We start from the raw sequence: 17,521 nt of genomic DNA, 5'->3' as shown, positions 1-17,521 counted from the left end.
TTAAAAGTTTCTTTTAATTAATTAAAAGACAAAATTATTAGTCTTTTAATTAATTAAAATCTATTTCGTTTTTTAGACTATTTAATTAATTAAAGACTTTATTATTAGTCTTACAACTAATAACAGTAATCACTTTGTAGAAACAGTTGATAATGATTTGTTATATTTTCTAGCAACAGAGATATTCACAATTCTTTATACAAATTTGTCGTGAATTAATGTCCACGTGTAAATCGCAATCAACCATAGATAAAATCGCGTAAAACTACGCACTATTTGGCACTGATCTTTCTTTATATACTTCCTAAATATTGTTCTTAAATATTGTTCTTAAACATCATGCCGTGTTCGAGACGCAGACAACATATGCACAGTTACATCTTCCATCTTCAAGTTGACCAAGCGGAATCAAAACGCGAAGAGAAACCATTAATGCGGACGGAAGCTCACGATGCCCCACGTCCCTGAAAAAAAACAGATATATCCATGTTTACACGATATGATCTTCCGTCGCGAATCCTAGGGAATGTTTACGGTATTCTTCGAATAAATATATTTCAAACAATACCGCACTACAAGAACTAGATTAATAAGCTCTTCAGGATCTCTACCATTCTTCCTAGCTGCGGCGCTTCGACAAGAGAAGGATCTTCGCACGATGTCCGGCGTCCCGTTTCGCAGTATCGCCCGACGTCTTTGATCTCCGCGAATCGTTGTTCTTCGGGGACGACGTCGATCTTCCGAGTAGACGCCTGGCCTCAAGGGTCGTGTTGCTGCAACTTGCACAGGTCGATCGTGCGCACCTCCCGACCGGGATGGCATTTCCGCACGTGTCGACGCGCGTTCGAGTTGTGCCGGGCACAGTAGACGCAATACGGGCACTTGAATCGCGGCGACTGACCGCACTCGAATGTCTGATGATAAGTGAGGCCACCCTTGCGGCTGAAAACGCTGTTGCAATTCGCGCAGGGGAACCTCCTGTTCGGCATCCTCGTGCCGCCAATGTCCGCGTCGTTCGTTCGCATCGCTATCGTCGTCGTCGTCGTGATCGCCGTCGGGACGTACGACTGGAGAACGTAGCTCTGGGTAACCGATGGTACCGTGGCAAACATACAGTAATTCAAGCCTGAAACAAAAAAGACGCCCCCGCTCGCGTCAAAGCTCCTCGTATCGCGACAGGCGAATGTCCGACACAGAGAGGCGATAGAGACGAGGTAGGAAAGGGACCGGTGATCGGTGTTTGTGCATGTTAAACATTCTTCAGTTGTAATTAGTTGTAACGGTGATAAGCGAAGGTGTTGTCTTGCGTGAAGAAATTGTCGATGATCGGACGGAGGGAACGCGATATTCTTCCGCGTTAGAGAAGTAATGAGGGCAGCAATAACAATCGGAATAACATAAATTAAATAGTTTTTAAATGCTATACATTCAGGGGAATCTTGCAATTCAACGGGGAGAATTTCTCCATTGTGAAATTCTCAGTCTTCGGTAGCGGCGTTAGAGAAGCGGAATCACGTCGACCTCGCAGTCAGGATGCTTTCTGCGTATATGAGCGCGTATGTTGGACGACTTCTTCGAGGCGTACTCGCAGTAGGGACAGCCGAATCGCGGCAGCTGCCCGCATTCGAACTTGACGTGCGAGTAGAGGTTGTTCTTCCTGCTGAAGACGCTCCTGCAGTTCGGACAAGGGAACTTGTGCCGAGGCTGGATCTTCGAGCTAGATGGCATCTTGAAGCCGCCCAGGTGCACCAGATGTACATCTGCAAGAAAACGTTCGGATCTTGTCAGAGTTCGCAAGGGCGTGAAGACAAGAGGTCATCGGCGTCTATCGGCGACAGAAAGGGACATCGAGAGAACAAGAAAAATCACAGCCATCGATTATGACATATATCCGGTAATATAAATCGCGCCGACTAAGCTCGACATCCAAGTTGAATGAATCTTCCTGTGGTGCGCAATATAAAGTCCACATACACACACGTGTAAATGCAACTCACAATCTATTTTCATATAATTATAATAATTTATACAGAGAGAGAAACGATACATGCTAATAACAATCAATAACTTAAAACGGTAATACAAAAATTAACAACTTTTTAATTACAGCGTTCAGCGTGCAAGTTAACGTAAACAAGATTTCGTCATAGGAACAATCAATGTCGCTCGGATCATTCGAAATTAAATGCAACTCGCGCTCAGATCGATCACGTAAACGTCCCAGCCGGCGTGAAGCCCGCGAATGTGCGCGCGAATGTTCGAGGTCTTCTTCGAGCGGTAATGGCAGTATGGGCACTTGAACCTCGGCAATTGGCCGCACTCGTACTTAAGATGCTTCTGCAGATTATTCTTCCGGTTGAAGACGCTGTTGCACTTCGGACAGGGAAACCTGCCGATTTCCTCGTGCCGAATTCGTACTCGCCGTTGCGCGGACAATCTGGGCTTGCCTCGCACCGGCCGGTTGAAAAAGATATTGTCTGCAAGCAGAAGAAAGAAATGCAAAACGGAGTCGAACAGTCGATGCGCGACGCGTTCTTGGTCATCCGACGACGAGTAAGAGAGACATGCTAAAGAAAGAAAGATTAAATAAACTGCATGTTAGACAAATTACATGTTTCTAGTGTATGATAGTCAAAAAGCGGAAGAGAACACTGCAGACATTCGTACACCACGACTGTTGGAAGTGCTGTCCCAATAAAGAAAGTCATCCGCGTGTTATGTTGCATCGTTATCTTGCATTGTGACAGTGAAACTACGGCCGGATTTTTTTTATTTTTAATGGCGAACAACGCGCTGAACGGTACCCAAAAGAATCGCGCCTTGCGGACGTTTCACTTCTCCTTTAGGTCGATCGACCAGACTATCTCGCCACGATGCCTACGGCGCACGTGCTTGTAAAGGTTCGATATCAGTTTCGACCGATGATTACAGTAAGGACATTGGAATCTCGGCAACTGGCCGCACTCGTAGTTCTGGTGCTCCCGCAGGCCCTTCCGTCTCAAGAATACGCTCGTACAATTCGGGCAGGGAAACGTCTGAATGTTCTCTCTTGCCCTCCTGGCAGACCTGAAAACTAAAAGCACAAGCCTTTGTTAGAGGATATTACGTTTGAGTTACCACCCGACATCGAAAAAGATTGGGCGAGAGGAGCTCGATTTTCAAGCTTCGACATAGGTCGACACATTACGCATTTATGATCGAGGATACAACGATTGACGAGAGAACTCAGGTTCCTGAAATCGATAATTTAATTTTTAAGTTTTCGCTGGGAGAAATTTCGCCGCAAACCCGACGTTATGGATCAAAGAAACTTTTCACCAGTATACGTATTCTTTAAAAAATATATAACAGATCATTAAAACTCTAAGTTACTTTACCACAATAAAAACATTCTAATTGATTCCTATTTTTATTCAATATTGTATAAATGTTAAACATAAAACATAAAAGCATAAACAATATTTAGATGCTAAGCAGTAAAAATATAAGTGTCGAGTATTAGCTTATAAACGCTTACAATTCATAATAAACGACATTATTGAGCGCCCATAAATGTCAATAGTATAGGATAATTGAACTTGGGCGTCAACAGCAATCAAAAAAATCAATAAAGCTCACATAAAAAAACGCCATAATAATCAATAAACCTAAATAAAAATATATTATAAAAAATTTTTTTTAATATCACAGATGATTGGCTCGAGAACAATCCCGAATCCTTTGGAGAATCGTCCATTGTATTCCACTTCGCGAACGAATGAGATAAACAAGACTAATTAATAAATGAAGAAAAACCATGACTTTTTAACTGATTCAGATTAGTATTCGTTTGTCGAATTTGTTCGAGGTTATATGAAATTCAATATCCTTTTATAGAACAAGATATCACATTTATTATTGCAACGTTTAACGAACAACACGTGTGTTATATCGGATATTGCACGGATGTTGGATGTCTTGGACGCAAACAATCTGGTCCTTGTGTTTTCGCCGTATATGCTGATGCACATTGGACGTCTTCTTCGAGACAAGATTGCAGTAGGGACACTTGAACCGAGGCGGTTGTCCGCACTCGTATCTCAGATGAGTCATCAGGCTGCCCTTCGTGCTATACACGCTCGTACAATTCGTGCAGGGAAATCGCATGCTTCTGTTAGATTTCCGAGAGCCGTCTCTCGTCAATCCAAAGGACGTACAAAAACCTGAAAATTAAAGCCAGTGTCAGAAGATTTCGCGTGCGTTGATCAAATTCCCTTCATCCCGTTATTATCGACCTTTATCCGAGGTTTAACAATGGCTGTTAGATTAAAATAGACAAAAATAAAAAATAAAAATAACCAGGAAGTAAATGTAATCATTCAAAAATTGAACAGCTTACTATTGTCTTCAAAACAACAATTGCAACAATTATTACATCTCGTCTTCAAACTTAAAAATCCTCAATTTTAATCCCTTGGTCAACATTATTACAATAATAAAAAATAATAAAAAATGTTTTCTAAAATGCATAAACTTTAAAATGCAAATGCATTATTTTTGCGTTTCATATATTTGCTTAATATCGTAGAGACGTACAATTTATTTACATACGCAAATTGCACACTGTTAATAAATGTAACCGCATTAGTTATCTTGTGTACATGTTTCCTCTCTCGCAGATATACAATTTATTGCAGTCACAGTATTTATAAATCGACCGATGTCCTGGACGTAGACCGCGTAACCCTCGTGCTTTCGGCGAATGTGCTTCTGTACGTTCGACGATTTTTTCGAAATTAGATCGCAATAAGGGCACTTGAATCGAGGCGGTTGTCCGCATTCGTATCTCAAATGCGTAAGAAGACTCTTCTTCTGTCCGAACGTGCTTGGGCAATTAGTACAGGGATATCTCGGACTTCCCACCTTGTTCCATTTCCGATAACGACGCCTGACGATCTGCTTATGTTCTATCCCTAATATTGAAAGCGAGGATACTTTCATCCCTGAAAAACATCATGTATTCATTAATATTGCGTATCATACAACAATACATAAAATATATTACCTTAAAAATATACAAAAAGAAATTTTATTATTAAAAACCGAGATTACTGGGGAAAAAATTTTCCTATCATGCAGAAAATACTATTTTCAACCTTTTAAGTTACAGCCACTCAGTTTTTAATTTCGTTAGAAAAAAAAAGCATTATACTTATTAGAAAGTTAAATTTACAGGAACAAAGAAAATAAGAGGCTTCTGAAAGTTCACGGGAAACACTGTGGGTTGAATACGCAATATACAAAAACAAATTTTATTTTAAACATTTTGATCACAAATTTTAAAGACGCGTATATAAACATAAATTATTCTCTATGTAAATAATAAAATAAATATTTGCGACTAGAACTCTTGACGCAATTACCGTTGTAAATATAATTAATTTACTAAATATTAGTTTAAATATTATAAACTAATAATAATTATAAATAACAGCTTGTAATATATTAAATATTAATTCTTTTATGGACCACAAGAAACCAGCTTCCATTGATCTCTCTTCTTTCACTCATAATTTTTTGTATTTTATAAAGGTTTGTAATTTTTGATATATTTTTCTAAGTCTTTAATCAAATATTATTCTTAAAAAATTCGTCTCTATACAAAAAAATTAAAGCAGTTGTTGTAAAAGACATCATATGTCTCGTTATAATGTTACACATATTTTAATATAGTTTCTTAAATAATTTATCGTTGTTACGATGATAATACAATTATTTTAAAAAATTATATTGTCATAATAAAAAAATAATTCGCATTTATTACTAAATGTATTTAACGTACAACTTTTTTCTTTAAGTTAAACATATTAGTGAAGCTACTGTGCTCAGGTAGCTTGCAAATAATCTAAATTTTAACTTTTTCAACTAATTACAATAAATATTAATATCTCAAATAATGTATAATATAATAACAAATTTTCAACGAGGTAAAAAAAACGATGTAATTCTTAATTTTGCAATACATCTTCCTACATGGGCAGTTTGCGTTGCTATTTCCCAGGTATACACTCGTTATAAAAAGCATTTTATCTCAAACTTGTTCGGCATTAACCGCGCGAAGCGTTTTCTATAAAATATCTCTGCGTTCGATTTCTTCGTCATTGACCTGCGTCTTCAGCAGCGTACTCTCGATAGCTGTTTATACAGATCGATGATTTGCAACTTCTTGTCCTTGTGCATCCGTCGTACGTGCACATACATGTTCGACGAGAACTTTGCTTTCTTCGTGCAGTACGGACACTGGTATCGCGGTTCCTTGCCGCATTGGAACTGGCAGTGCGTCTTCATGTCGGAAAGTCTGGTGTAGCCGCTGTTGCATCTGGGACAGTGGAACTTCTTCCTCACGATCGTGTTCGGCACGCTGTCCGGCCAGCGCGTCGTAGGGATCGGTGCTACAGCGGTTTCCTGACGATGGGTCGAGTCGACGTAAAGATACGAATTCTCCTCCGTATTCTCCATCGCACTCAGATTGTCTCTTCGAGGCTGATAAGATTCCGCGGTCACACCGCCAGCGGACATTACCTGAGGATGTACGTAAGACGATGGGTGCACCTGTCCGTAAAGCGAATCTAGAAAAAAAATCGAAAATTTCGGGCTGCGGTTAGTGACGGCTAGCGAGATCACTGGATACACGACATCGGATAGAGAGAAACATTTTCGTCCATGCTCTTCAGTCATCTACATAATCGAGTCTCGTGGGAATCGCGTCTCACATGTATCTCACACACACAGAAATACGGATTGCTACGAAACAAAATAAAAATAGGGTTCGCTCGTCGCATATTTCTGGAACTAATTTTGCAGACATCTAGAAATACAATAAATCTGTTACAAATGAAATATCAAATATTTTAATTTGTTTAATTTATTTATCATGTACAATTTAGGTTATCAATAATATTCCATAATAATTTTATTTATATTCCTAATATTATTTTGTGTATGCATCTTCAAGAAGCGTCCTTCTGAGTAGAGATTTTCAGAATTCAGATACTATGATAATCTGATAAATAAATAAAAAATAAGACGTGAAATAAACATCACAATATTTACAACGTTCGATTGATCTCTGATTATTAGAAATAACTTTATCTTTTTACGTCGAAATAATTTGGTCGGAAAAACACCTCTTCGCTTCATTGAAGCGTCGAGGATTGTTTGTTCAGATCTATTATGTATATCAATTGATCGCTGTGCTTGTTGCGCACGTGTGTGTACATATTTGACGACACCTTAGATCGCCTGCGGCAATAAGGACACTGGAATTTCGGCTCCTGACCGCACTGGAATCGCATATGTTTCTGCATGTCGCGCGTGTATTTATAACCGTTGCCGCACTTGGGACACCGATACCGTCGATTCTCTTCGTTTCGTTGTTGTTGCTGCTGCTGCTGCTGTTGTTTTGTCGTGTTTTCGGGATGCCAATCGGGTCCTGAGGTGTTAGAGACCATGGAGCCGGCATAGTAATTCTGTAACGATGAAGCATGAGGGCCGAGATGCTGCTCCCAATACGAAATAATTCCTGCAAAAAAAATGATTCCCCCGAAGATCAACCCTAATGAACCAAGTCTCACCCATGGACGTTATGTTAGATGGAAAGATTATATCACTTAAGTTTTCTCTATGCACGTTTGATAATAAGTGTGACAGTTGCTCATTGTATCTTTTCAGTGCAATACAATACAGAAATAAAAAATATTTAATTATAAATATGTGCCATATAAAGATATATTGGACTAAATCTTTTCCGAGTCTAAAATTAATATAGAAAAATTAAAATAGAAGTTCCCACGTTGGCGAAAAATGTCATGTACTGCAATAGCAAAAATTGTATCTGAAAAATATATCTGAAAGGACTAAAAGAAAAAGCTGTTTCACGCGCATCAAAAAAATATGTAAAATAAAAAAATCTAAAAATTTAAATAATTGCAATTTATGTTAATCATCAAAATAATTATACTGAAGTATTATATTTAAGTAATTATACTTAAGCTAGTTGTAAATGTCAAATCGTTTTGCAATGTTATCATACTTGAACGTACTACATAATTATTTTGATGATCCAATATAATTTCAGATCTGCGTTTAGCTAAATTTTTAAAAACTTCAGCGAAATCATTCTCTTTTCCTAAAAAGTAACAAAAAATGCATACACAATAATTTTAATATTTTATTTAATGTTTCATCAACCTGAAGACAATTTTTACAAAGAATGATTACGTTCACTTATTTAAAATTTGAAGAAAAACACATTTAAAAATATTTTTGCTTAACATAGATAATAAAATCGTAAAAAAAAGATAAGTCTATGTATAATGTTTACTATTTTTATTATCAAACAATATTCAAAAATTATAATGTAATAGAAATTTAAAATAAAAAATAATGATAAGCGCGTATACGAACAAATACAAAACCAAAAATGTAATTTAAAACAATTAAATTTTGAAAAACAAAAATTGCATTATATATTTATGACAGACTGAAAAAATAAATACAAAACATTTTACCGAGAAAATAACAATTTCCAGATAATAAAGCAAACTTAATTTATAAATTTAAAGTTATTTTCCACAAATAATATAAAAATTAACGCAAAAATGACAAATAATACTAAAAAAACTTTCTCGTTATTATTAAATGCTGATTATTTTTAAACATCTTAACTTAAACAAAAAAAAACTTTTAAGTTAAAAATCGTTTCGCTTAACTTAATCAGATTTCTCTAGGCTAGATTGATCATCGAAAACTTCTTCCGGTGAGTGTTCTTTTTTTATCTGCTTCCGAGATCTGCCTCTCTTATTCACGCAAAAATTTTCCTTATGACGTTCCGGAATGTATGATCCTTGCAAGGTACGACCACAATCTGGACACGTTATCGATTTCTGACATTCGTTCTTCACGTGATGTCTCAGAAATTTTATCTCCTTATAACTGCGACCGCAGACCTCGCATCTAAACCTGCCGGCTTGTTTGTTAGTTTTGGAGTCAGGATTCAACAAACATGTCGTCGAAATATGGATACCGAGTATATGGCGTTTCTCAAAACCCATATTACAATATGGGCACTTTATTTTCATATCTAATTTCGCTTTCTCCCAATTAGTCCAAGGCAAAGAGTTTTCGTCATCGCTGGACTGACTGTCGTCTACAGAAATAATTTTGGGATACCGAAAACGTTGTTTGCCAATACTCGTCGAAGGATTTTGCGCAGTACTTGTTGTAGGTTCGTCAATGACAAGTTCGTCATCTGAACTTCTTTCACGAAATTTGTTTCTTTTTTTTCTCAACGTCATTTTCCGGTTCACTGGTTTTTGGATAATCGGGTTTTCGTTATCGCTGACTTCGGAAAATTGATTATCGTTCGGAGAATTTTCTTTTGATTTTGCTTCTTCCAAATTGGTCCAAGCTGGCGGAGAATTTTCAATTTCGTTAATGATTGACTGACTATCATTTATAGAAATAATTTCGCAAGATTCAGAATGTTCTTGGCCAATATTTGCTGGAGGACCCCACACAATTTTAAAGCTTTGTCCTATACTTGTTTTAGGTTTATCATTTTTCAGTGATTCGTCTTCACAATTTATTTCTGTCTTCATCCATGTAGTTTGTCTCTTCTGCGCTGACTCTTCCTCTGTAACATGATGGTGATCAGATGCTTTAAAAAAGAAAAATAGTAAAAATTAATACTCTCTTAACGTATCGCCGACGGACTAGCAAATTTTCTTTGTTATAGAAAATTGTCGTAATCAATCAGCGATACAATAACCAAAGAAAAAAAGAATAGAGAAAACAAAAGTTGCATGCAAGCCCATTGTAGCCACGAAGAATATATGAAAAAAAGATATCAGATCAATATATCAGAGGTTTCAAGAAGCGTAAAACAGTCGCTGAAAACATTTTATTATAAATTTATAAATCAATTCGCTTTAACATAATATAATCACGTGTCATTTAAACGACCATTCGGTGTAAAACATTCAAATACAAAAATAAGGTGAAAAATATCAGCTTCGAAATTTTCTATAAGCATCGAGAGAAACTGATGTCACTCAGTGACATTCGTTTGCCTAATCTTTGATGTCGCCATGGCTCATTTCGAACAAACAATCTGAAAACAAAGAAACACGGATCAGTAAAAGTCGAACAGATGAAATCTGAAGATAAAAAAAGAAATTACTTGAACGGACGAGATGTCATTAAACAAGACGTTTTCCTTACCGCTAAACTAAAATGCGATATTGTTGAGGTAAATTGGATGTTCCTGTAAAAGATGTCCGGGTGTCTGTATTTAAATCAGGATCAAAAGAAAGAATAATAACTTTTTTTTTGCTTTAGAAATATTCGATATTATAATTTATATTCATTATAACATATCACAATAATTCTTTGACTTGGTATTCGGTTGCACTGTAAACGATACGCGCCATACGGCAACGTACACTGCACTCTGACCTGTCGATAAAGATCTAAACAAAAACCTATCCTGTCAACGTCAACGTTTCGCGGCATCTTTTCAAGACGCACAATTTGGAAAGTTTGAGAACTTTCTTTAAGAACAAAGCACTCCAGAACTCTCACTCCATTGCCGTTCCGCAAATTGCAAAGTCCCTTCAATTGGTATAATTATGTTCGAAAACCATTAACCGTCCTGGCCGCTGTGTGTCTTTCTAGATACTGATGAGGGAAGAGATCGCGCGGCTTGTTTCGGTAAACGTCTTCCGGCCGAAGGTTTCGGGGTACACGCGTCACGCGTGCATTAGCAAAGCTGAAAATTGCACGCTCTCTGACGGTGCCTTCGTAGGCTGCTGCTGTGTAGAAACGTTTTGCCGCAGATGTTGCACTTTTGCGTGCGGCCGCACTCGTGCCGAACGTGAAAGATGAGGTGCGACTGCTTGGAGTAACAGGCGCCGCACTGCGTGCAGGAGAACGGCCTGATCTTCTGCGATTGATGGCAGGTGGACCTGGGGTTCCAGTAGCACGAGCTCTTCTGATGGCTCCTCAAATGGCCGGACTGCGTAAAGCCCTTGCCGCAGTACTTGCAACTATACTTTCGCTTGGTGCCTTCGCCGCGCGTCGAATTATTCGTGCCTAGCTCCAATTCTGCAACACGATTACCGTTCCGTCAATCGATTGTGTTCGTATCTTTAAGCGAGCATACACAAAGTTAACAAAGCGAATCTCTTTGAGGTAGTACGTTTATTTGCGGCTCGTGAGTTACAAAAGTAAGTAAGTCAATTTAATTAAATCATTTGCGGTCAGAAATCTTGTGTAGCGAATCACTAGTCAATATTCCATCGGTGTTTTTTAACAGTGAACAAAATTCGTTATTAATAATTTCAGAATCATTAAAAATTTACAAAATAAGAGATATTTAAGTGCAATTATTTTTGTGATACTTAATAAATTCATATATCGACTGCAAATGATTAGGAGCAACCTAACAAATAGCTGTAAAATGTATTTTACATGCAAATAAATAAACTAAATAAAAGAGAACTGGTTCGTTACATCAAAATAAACTGGAAAAATATGCTGTATGTTTCCAACACTCTCGTATGTGATGTTTTTGCAGCGAGAAGAAGAAAAACACACTGCCATTTACTCCCACATTGGCTGTCTCGATTTAATGTGCATTAGTGGTGGAATCATTGTTGTGTTTCAAAATGCAAGAATATTTAGTGACATTTTAACTTATTTGCATGTTATGTGAAAAATTACGCTAGTAGCGTAGCTTTGAAACATAAAACAGGTATACTTGTCAAAAAGATTATAAATCGGATAGTGTTTTAGGTAAATCAATGAATAGTCTAGAATTTTTTCAATTTATTTTATATGACAAAGAAGAATTATAGCTTTAATAAAATATAAAATATAAAAACAGTCATAAAAATTATAACCATATGTATCAAACGAGGAACGAATAAACATTTAATCCTAAACGAAAAATGAAAAAAGACTAGCAAAATGAGTAAACGTACAAAGAAATCTTATGCAGTTATATCGCAGTCATGTCCAACCAAATCAAATATTCATATACACACACACATATGCAGAGTCAATAATCCGAGTAGCTTTATACGGATTTTACAATCAACGCCTCGAGTTATGATTGTTCTTGTGGTATAACGCACGACAGCTTCTTGTGCCTGTACAAACTGTTCGATTGTAAAAAAGTCTTGCCGCAATCGTCGCATTTTAAAGTTCTACCGCAATCGTGACGCACGTGCCACTTGAGAGAACTCTGCTTCGAATACGAGGCACCACATCCGGAGCACGAGAAGGGTTTCAACTTCTGCGCGTGGTAGCATTCGGAACTCGGGTTCCAATAGCAGCTCTTCTTCAGATGGGCGTAAAGAAAGCGCTTAAGGGTGAAGCCCTTGCTGCAGTATTCGCAGGTATACGTTCGGACGACGGACGTGCGGAATTCTACAACACAACAATCAACACGGTTCGCTGTTAATACCGGTATTCCAGCAGAATTCGCTCACGCAACACTCGCCAAAAAACCAGGGAAAATTTATCAAAATAAATTTATTAAATTTATCAAAAAATTATAAAAATATGTAAAAAAAATACATATAACAGCTTTCTTAAATAAAATACTTAAATTCAGCTTAACAAAACGTTAAAAAACCAAAAACCTCTTTAATCTTATAGTAATATCATTATTAATATTTTCTTGACTGAAATTAATATGCACTTGATTTAAAAAATAACGTTCAACCATAGAATTATTCAACCATAAGGATACAAAAAATATTTAAAAACTAAATTTTTTTATTCGCTAATTGATACGTTTAGCAGCAAAGCAATGTTTCTTCTTCTTATGCCTGTTATAACTAGCTCGATAACTAAATTCGTGACCACAATATCTACACCAATATATTTTTTAACAATCATTCGATTTATGTGACTTTAACGTTTTTAACTTCTAGAGTTTTCCTTTACACGTAAAACAAATTAATTTATTGCTCCTTGACAGCTTGAGATCTTTTCCCTCGTTAGTCGTCTTGTTACTCTTATCAATTTGTAAATTCTCATCATTGTCTTCCCAGTTGTCTTTTTCTTTTGATTCCTTTTGGTGCAATGTCTCGAAATAATGCCACTTACCATCTTCGTCTATTATTAATATATCATCTGTAATTAGAATGCATCAAAATATCATTACCATTTTATAGTATCATTTTAAAATTATTCGCATTTTAATTTCCGCCATACATACTCGATATATATCTTTATTAATTAAAAAAGATATTTATAATTAAATAAACATATTCACTAAGCAAAATATCAACAAATATTTGCTAATTAATATATGGGGCACAGCAAAGGTTTCCCTTTCATCTCCTTAAGACATAATTAGATCGAGTTATAGCAAAAGTCATGATTAATTTTTCGCCATTTTTTTCTATACAATAATCCTTTCTATTTTACAAAAAATAAAAATAAACAATCTGCAATTAATGTATAAATGCTTTTAAAAAATTCATTAATCTATATAATAGTAAAAAATACAACCATAAAATAAACTTTAAGATACAAATTTATAGATTGAAATGTATGTGCATTTTTCAATCTACGTATACGTAATAATTAGCACAATGTACACTCCCTCAATAACTCATGTAAAAATAATGGTATTAAGCAATTTTTTAATTAATAAATATATATTTTTAGTAATATAATTATACAATAAAACATTTTTACAATAACGCAAGCATACAATAATTATAGAAATAAATAAATTATATACAAAATAAAATTTTATTATTTAATAAATTTGTGTGTCATTAATATAATAAAACTTGGAATAAAATTTGCAAATAATAATATAAAAATTTCATCCTCTAGCAACTTTTGGATTTTTTCTTCTACGATTCTCCTTTCACTTATATTTTTTTGCTTTTCAGTATCTTACATAAGATTACGTAAAACATACAATTCATTTCAGACTGGTATATAATTTTCAATAATTTTCGAGTCAATCCTAATAAGTTTTGACTTCTTTAACGGTTCCAACGTTCGTTGTTCTTATTAAGTTGCAATATTACAGTCATCTGAAATAAAAACATATTAATTAATTATAAATATTCGTACTATCATAGTAATATTACATAGTACATATAAAAATTGAATAAAATTTAAAATCAATAATTTCCTAAAAACAAAATACAATCGTTTAATTGATTAATAATTTATTAATTTATTATCAACAATGCTTTTCTTTTGGGAAAAAATAAAATAATATAAATATATAATTCCTTGTTGATAATTATTATAATAATTTTATGCTATCTAGTTTTTTTCAATACACATTACCAAATGTTTTGTAATCAAAGAACTAAAATATGTAATAAGAATGAATGTACGTAAAATTAGCTTTCCATACGTACAACTGACAGGAAAGGAGAATAAATAAAGAGATATGATCTGAGAACGTCATGTTTATTTTCATGAAAAATTTAAATGAAAAATTACTCATAAAAATTTATGCAATCCGATCAGAAAAATGTAATCAATATAATTTCGAATACATTTTATAGCTTTTTCCAATCTTTGTCTCTTGTGAAACAGATATTTAGCATAAATAATTCATACAATGCTTATACAAATCTTTTTTTAGAGTAAAGCAATTGTAAAAGTCTTAAGACGATCTTGGCAAAAACATGAATTGTTGCTTATTGACATTTCATAAGCTTCATAGAAAATTGTAAAATTGTTCACACAATTCACACACACATATATAGTTAAATTATATATAATTAAATATATAATTATATATAATTTTATATATATATAAATTCAAATTAAAGTTTTTTATGTAAATCATAATTTAACAACAATTTTATAATATATAATTTAATTTAGAGCCTATTTATCAATTATCAAAAAGAGATCCTCGCCCTTATGCTTGCGTCTAATGTGGGTATAAATGTTTGGTGGATGTTTACTCTTCAGGTCGCAGTACGGACACTGGAACTTCGGCTCGCGGCCGCACGCGATACGCAAATGCGTGTCCAACGTACGCTTATTCTTGTAACCCTGCGAACACTTTGGACACACATAATTCCTGGACTCCATTCTGTTGATGTTGCGCCGCTTCTCAATCGAGAAGGACGGATCCATGAAGCAACCTCTGGTCAAATGACTTTTCAGGTGAGCTGTTGTCGGGTATGGACTATTGCAGAAACAGCAACGATATCCGCTAATGTGATTACTGTCAAGCGACGACGCTGCAACAGACAACGATGAGGATTGAACGGGAGAATACTATGGGGATCGTTATTCATTGAGATTTCTAACTACTGAACTCGAAGGAAGAGAATAGACATAGAGGATGACAGGACAGCCCTTGGTCCGCATGCTCGAAAAACCTGCAAGACGACCACGTTTGTGCTGATTAGTGCAGAGTAATTTGTGTTCTCGCATTAAAACATGAAATACACCTGGTAAAATAATTCGAGATGTATTCCGCTGTACGACGGGTTATTTTTATTTATGACTGGCAATAATATAAGTAGTAAATTCAACTAATCTTACATCTTTAATGAATTAATTTTGTTTTCAGTAATAAATTATTATTAAGACAATGTATTTGATATATAATGCTGTCCTTTTTTCTTTCAAACATTACTTTTATATAAACATACTCAACCGCCACCTTATGCATTAATATAATTAATGTGTGAATTAATAATAACATTGCTATTTGAAATAAAATTTTTATTTACAGTTTATTTTTTTTAACATTTTTTTAACACTACAATATTTAGAGGCGTTTTATGCAATATTTGTTTCGGATATATCGCAATAAAATAAACAATTATATATTAAAAGAAAATTAAAATACAATCAATTATGTAATTTGATATAATATTATATGTCTCTTATACAATATTATATATATTATGCATGTACAACTTTTTGATTGCCTAAATTTCTTATTACTTTTTAATATTATGTACCAATGTATTCAATTACTGTACACGGACTAACTCAATGCTAAAAATAAGACATTTAACAAAAAATTTACATTAAAAATCTAGAGATTTGTCTAAAATAACAAATATTAATAATTTAATGAGTACAATTATATTTTATAAATCAAATAAAATTATTGTAAAAATAAGAAATATAATCTCATTTTTGAATTAATAATAATCTGTAATATACATTAATCTTAAAAAATGCTCATGTAAAAGAAAAAGTATATTATTCTACCAAATAAATGAATTCAAAATTTAAATCTTAAATTATACACTTTGCATAAATAAAATTATTTTTTTAGTTAATATTGTTATAATTAACAGCGGTAAATTTTATCGGTATTTTTAATATAATTATTTTTAACGTATCAACACAACTTCTGCTAAAAACCTAATCATTTTTAAGTTAATTTTTGATAACACATCAAAGAATCAACATAAAATTTTGTATTTAATGTCTTAAATCATTATTTAAACTAATATCTTCTATAAATGACGGATGTAACACGGTATAACGTAAACAAAACAATAGACATTGACAATAAAATAGGCTCAAAATGTGCAACTAAAAATCAGATTTTAGTTAAACTGTAATTCAATTTCCGGCCTCAAGATCAATCACGTAAATCTTACAGCCCACGTGTCTATGCCTGATATGGGAGGACATGTTGGACCGTTGCTTTGTCCGATAACGGCAATACGGACATTGGAATCTAGGATTCTTGCCGCACTCATACTTGAAATGTCGCCACAGAGCATTCCTCTGCTTGTAACTCTTGCCACAATCCTTGCAGACATGGCCCTGCAATGGTTGTTGTGGAAACTGCTGTTGCTGCTGTTGGGATGTCTTCTTCCAGTCAAGCGACTGATGGTGGAAGGCCAAAGTCTCGTGCAGCGAATATTCACTCCAGTATGCTGCAAGCAGGTCCGAAACGAAACAAATGTGTAAATTTGCGATCTGCGGGCAATATATGTCTCGCGATACGCCTTTATGAGTACCTGAGCATGCAAGGTCTCTCTCAGTCTCTCTTTTTCTGATCCTTTTACGCGATCTTCCAGCGGTTGCATATACTTATGCTCTACAACTATATCCCCTAGCTAAATTGTCATCTCAGAACATACACAGCATTAGATAAAGTAACAAAGATAATGATTAAATCGACTGAGTTACATGACAACAAATGATTTTTACTTAATACGTGTTAAGTGGAATCTTCAAACGTTGTCAGATGAAATCTTCAGTGAAGGACTAATATGCTAATATTTTTTAAATACCGTAGTGTCGTGATAAAAGAAAATGTATCATTATTGTTTACAGCTTTATATCTGCAAATCTTCTTATCTACAAAGTTTTCAAAGACATTTTTTAAGACAAATTCCTTAATAAATGAGATCTAAAAAGTATCTAAAATAGAGGAAACAAAAATTTTTTAATGTTAAGTTCTAAAGTTTGTGTGTGATAAAAAAAAATAAAAATATTCTTCGCACTGGAC

The 17,521-nt window shown here is 34.6% G+C and overlaps 5 protein-coding genes across 6 annotated transcripts; all 5 read right to left on the bottom strand.

Moving 5' to 3' along the window:
- Positions 1-81: 81 nt before the first annotated feature.
- LOC118646604 lies at positions 82-1,518 on the bottom strand. Of its 2 annotated transcripts, XM_036289843.1 has the most exons (3): positions 1,427-1,518; positions 612-1,126; positions 82-464 (listed from the first exon to the last, which is right to left on the bottom strand). In XM_036289843.1, coding segments are annotated over exons 1-3 (552 nt in total). In that variant the 5' UTR covers positions 1,429-1,518; the 3' UTR covers positions 82-429. The 2 variants fall into 2 exon arrangements, with proteins under 2 accessions (XP_036145736.1, XP_036145735.1); XM_036289842.1 differs by having other exon boundaries at positions 82-1,126.
- A 3,012-nt stretch (positions 1,519-4,530) lies between these two features.
- Positions 4,531-6,754, bottom strand: LOC118646605 (MDS1 and EVI1 complex locus protein EVI1-A-like). The gene has a single exon (XM_036289844.1). The coding sequence runs from the start codon at positions 6,715-6,717 to the stop codon at positions 6,154-6,156; it is 564 nt and encodes a 187-aa protein (XP_036145737.1). The 5' UTR covers positions 6,718-6,754; the 3' UTR covers positions 4,531-6,153.
- A 421-nt stretch (positions 6,755-7,175) lies between these two features.
- On the bottom strand, positions 7,176-7,617 carry LOC118646521 (zinc finger X-chromosomal protein-like). Its single transcript, XM_036289597.1, has 2 exons — positions 7,614-7,617; positions 7,176-7,561 (listed from the first exon to the last, which is right to left on the bottom strand). Exons 1-2 carry the CDS (start codon positions 7,615-7,617, stop codon positions 7,176-7,178), a joined length of 390 nt encoding a protein of 129 aa, XP_036145490.1.
- Positions 7,618-8,611: 994 nt separating this feature from the next.
- LOC118646603 (zinc finger and BTB domain-containing protein 18-like) lies at positions 8,612-13,733 on the bottom strand. Its single transcript, XM_036289841.1, has 2 exons — positions 10,261-13,733; positions 8,612-10,150 (listed from the first exon to the last, which is right to left on the bottom strand). The coding sequence occupies exon 2, from the start codon at positions 9,636-9,638 to the stop codon at positions 8,751-8,753; it is 888 nt and encodes a 295-aa protein (XP_036145734.1). The 5' UTR covers positions 9,639-10,150; positions 10,261-13,733; the 3' UTR covers positions 8,612-8,750.
- Positions 10,799-15,471, bottom strand: LOC118646520 (zinc finger protein 814-like). The gene is made up of 6 exons (XM_036289596.1): positions 15,417-15,471; positions 14,994-15,275; positions 13,023-13,179; positions 12,838-12,914; positions 12,199-12,468; positions 10,799-11,142 (listed from the first exon to the last, which is right to left on the bottom strand). Exons 1-6 carry the CDS (start codon positions 15,469-15,471, stop codon positions 10,799-10,801), a joined length of 1,185 nt encoding a protein of 394 aa, XP_036145489.1.
- Positions 15,472-17,521: the final 2,050 nt, after the last annotated feature.

Source organism: Monomorium pharaonis, chromosome 7 (genome assembly GCF_013373865.1).
Source record: "Monomorium pharaonis isolate MP-MQ-018 chromosome 7, ASM1337386v2, whole genome shotgun sequence".
NCBI classification, from domain to species: domain Eukaryota; kingdom Metazoa; phylum Arthropoda; class Insecta; order Hymenoptera; family Formicidae; genus Monomorium; species Monomorium pharaonis.
The sequence above is the reverse complement of the archived record's forward strand: the minus strand, read 5'-3'. Positions and strand labels throughout refer to the sequence as shown.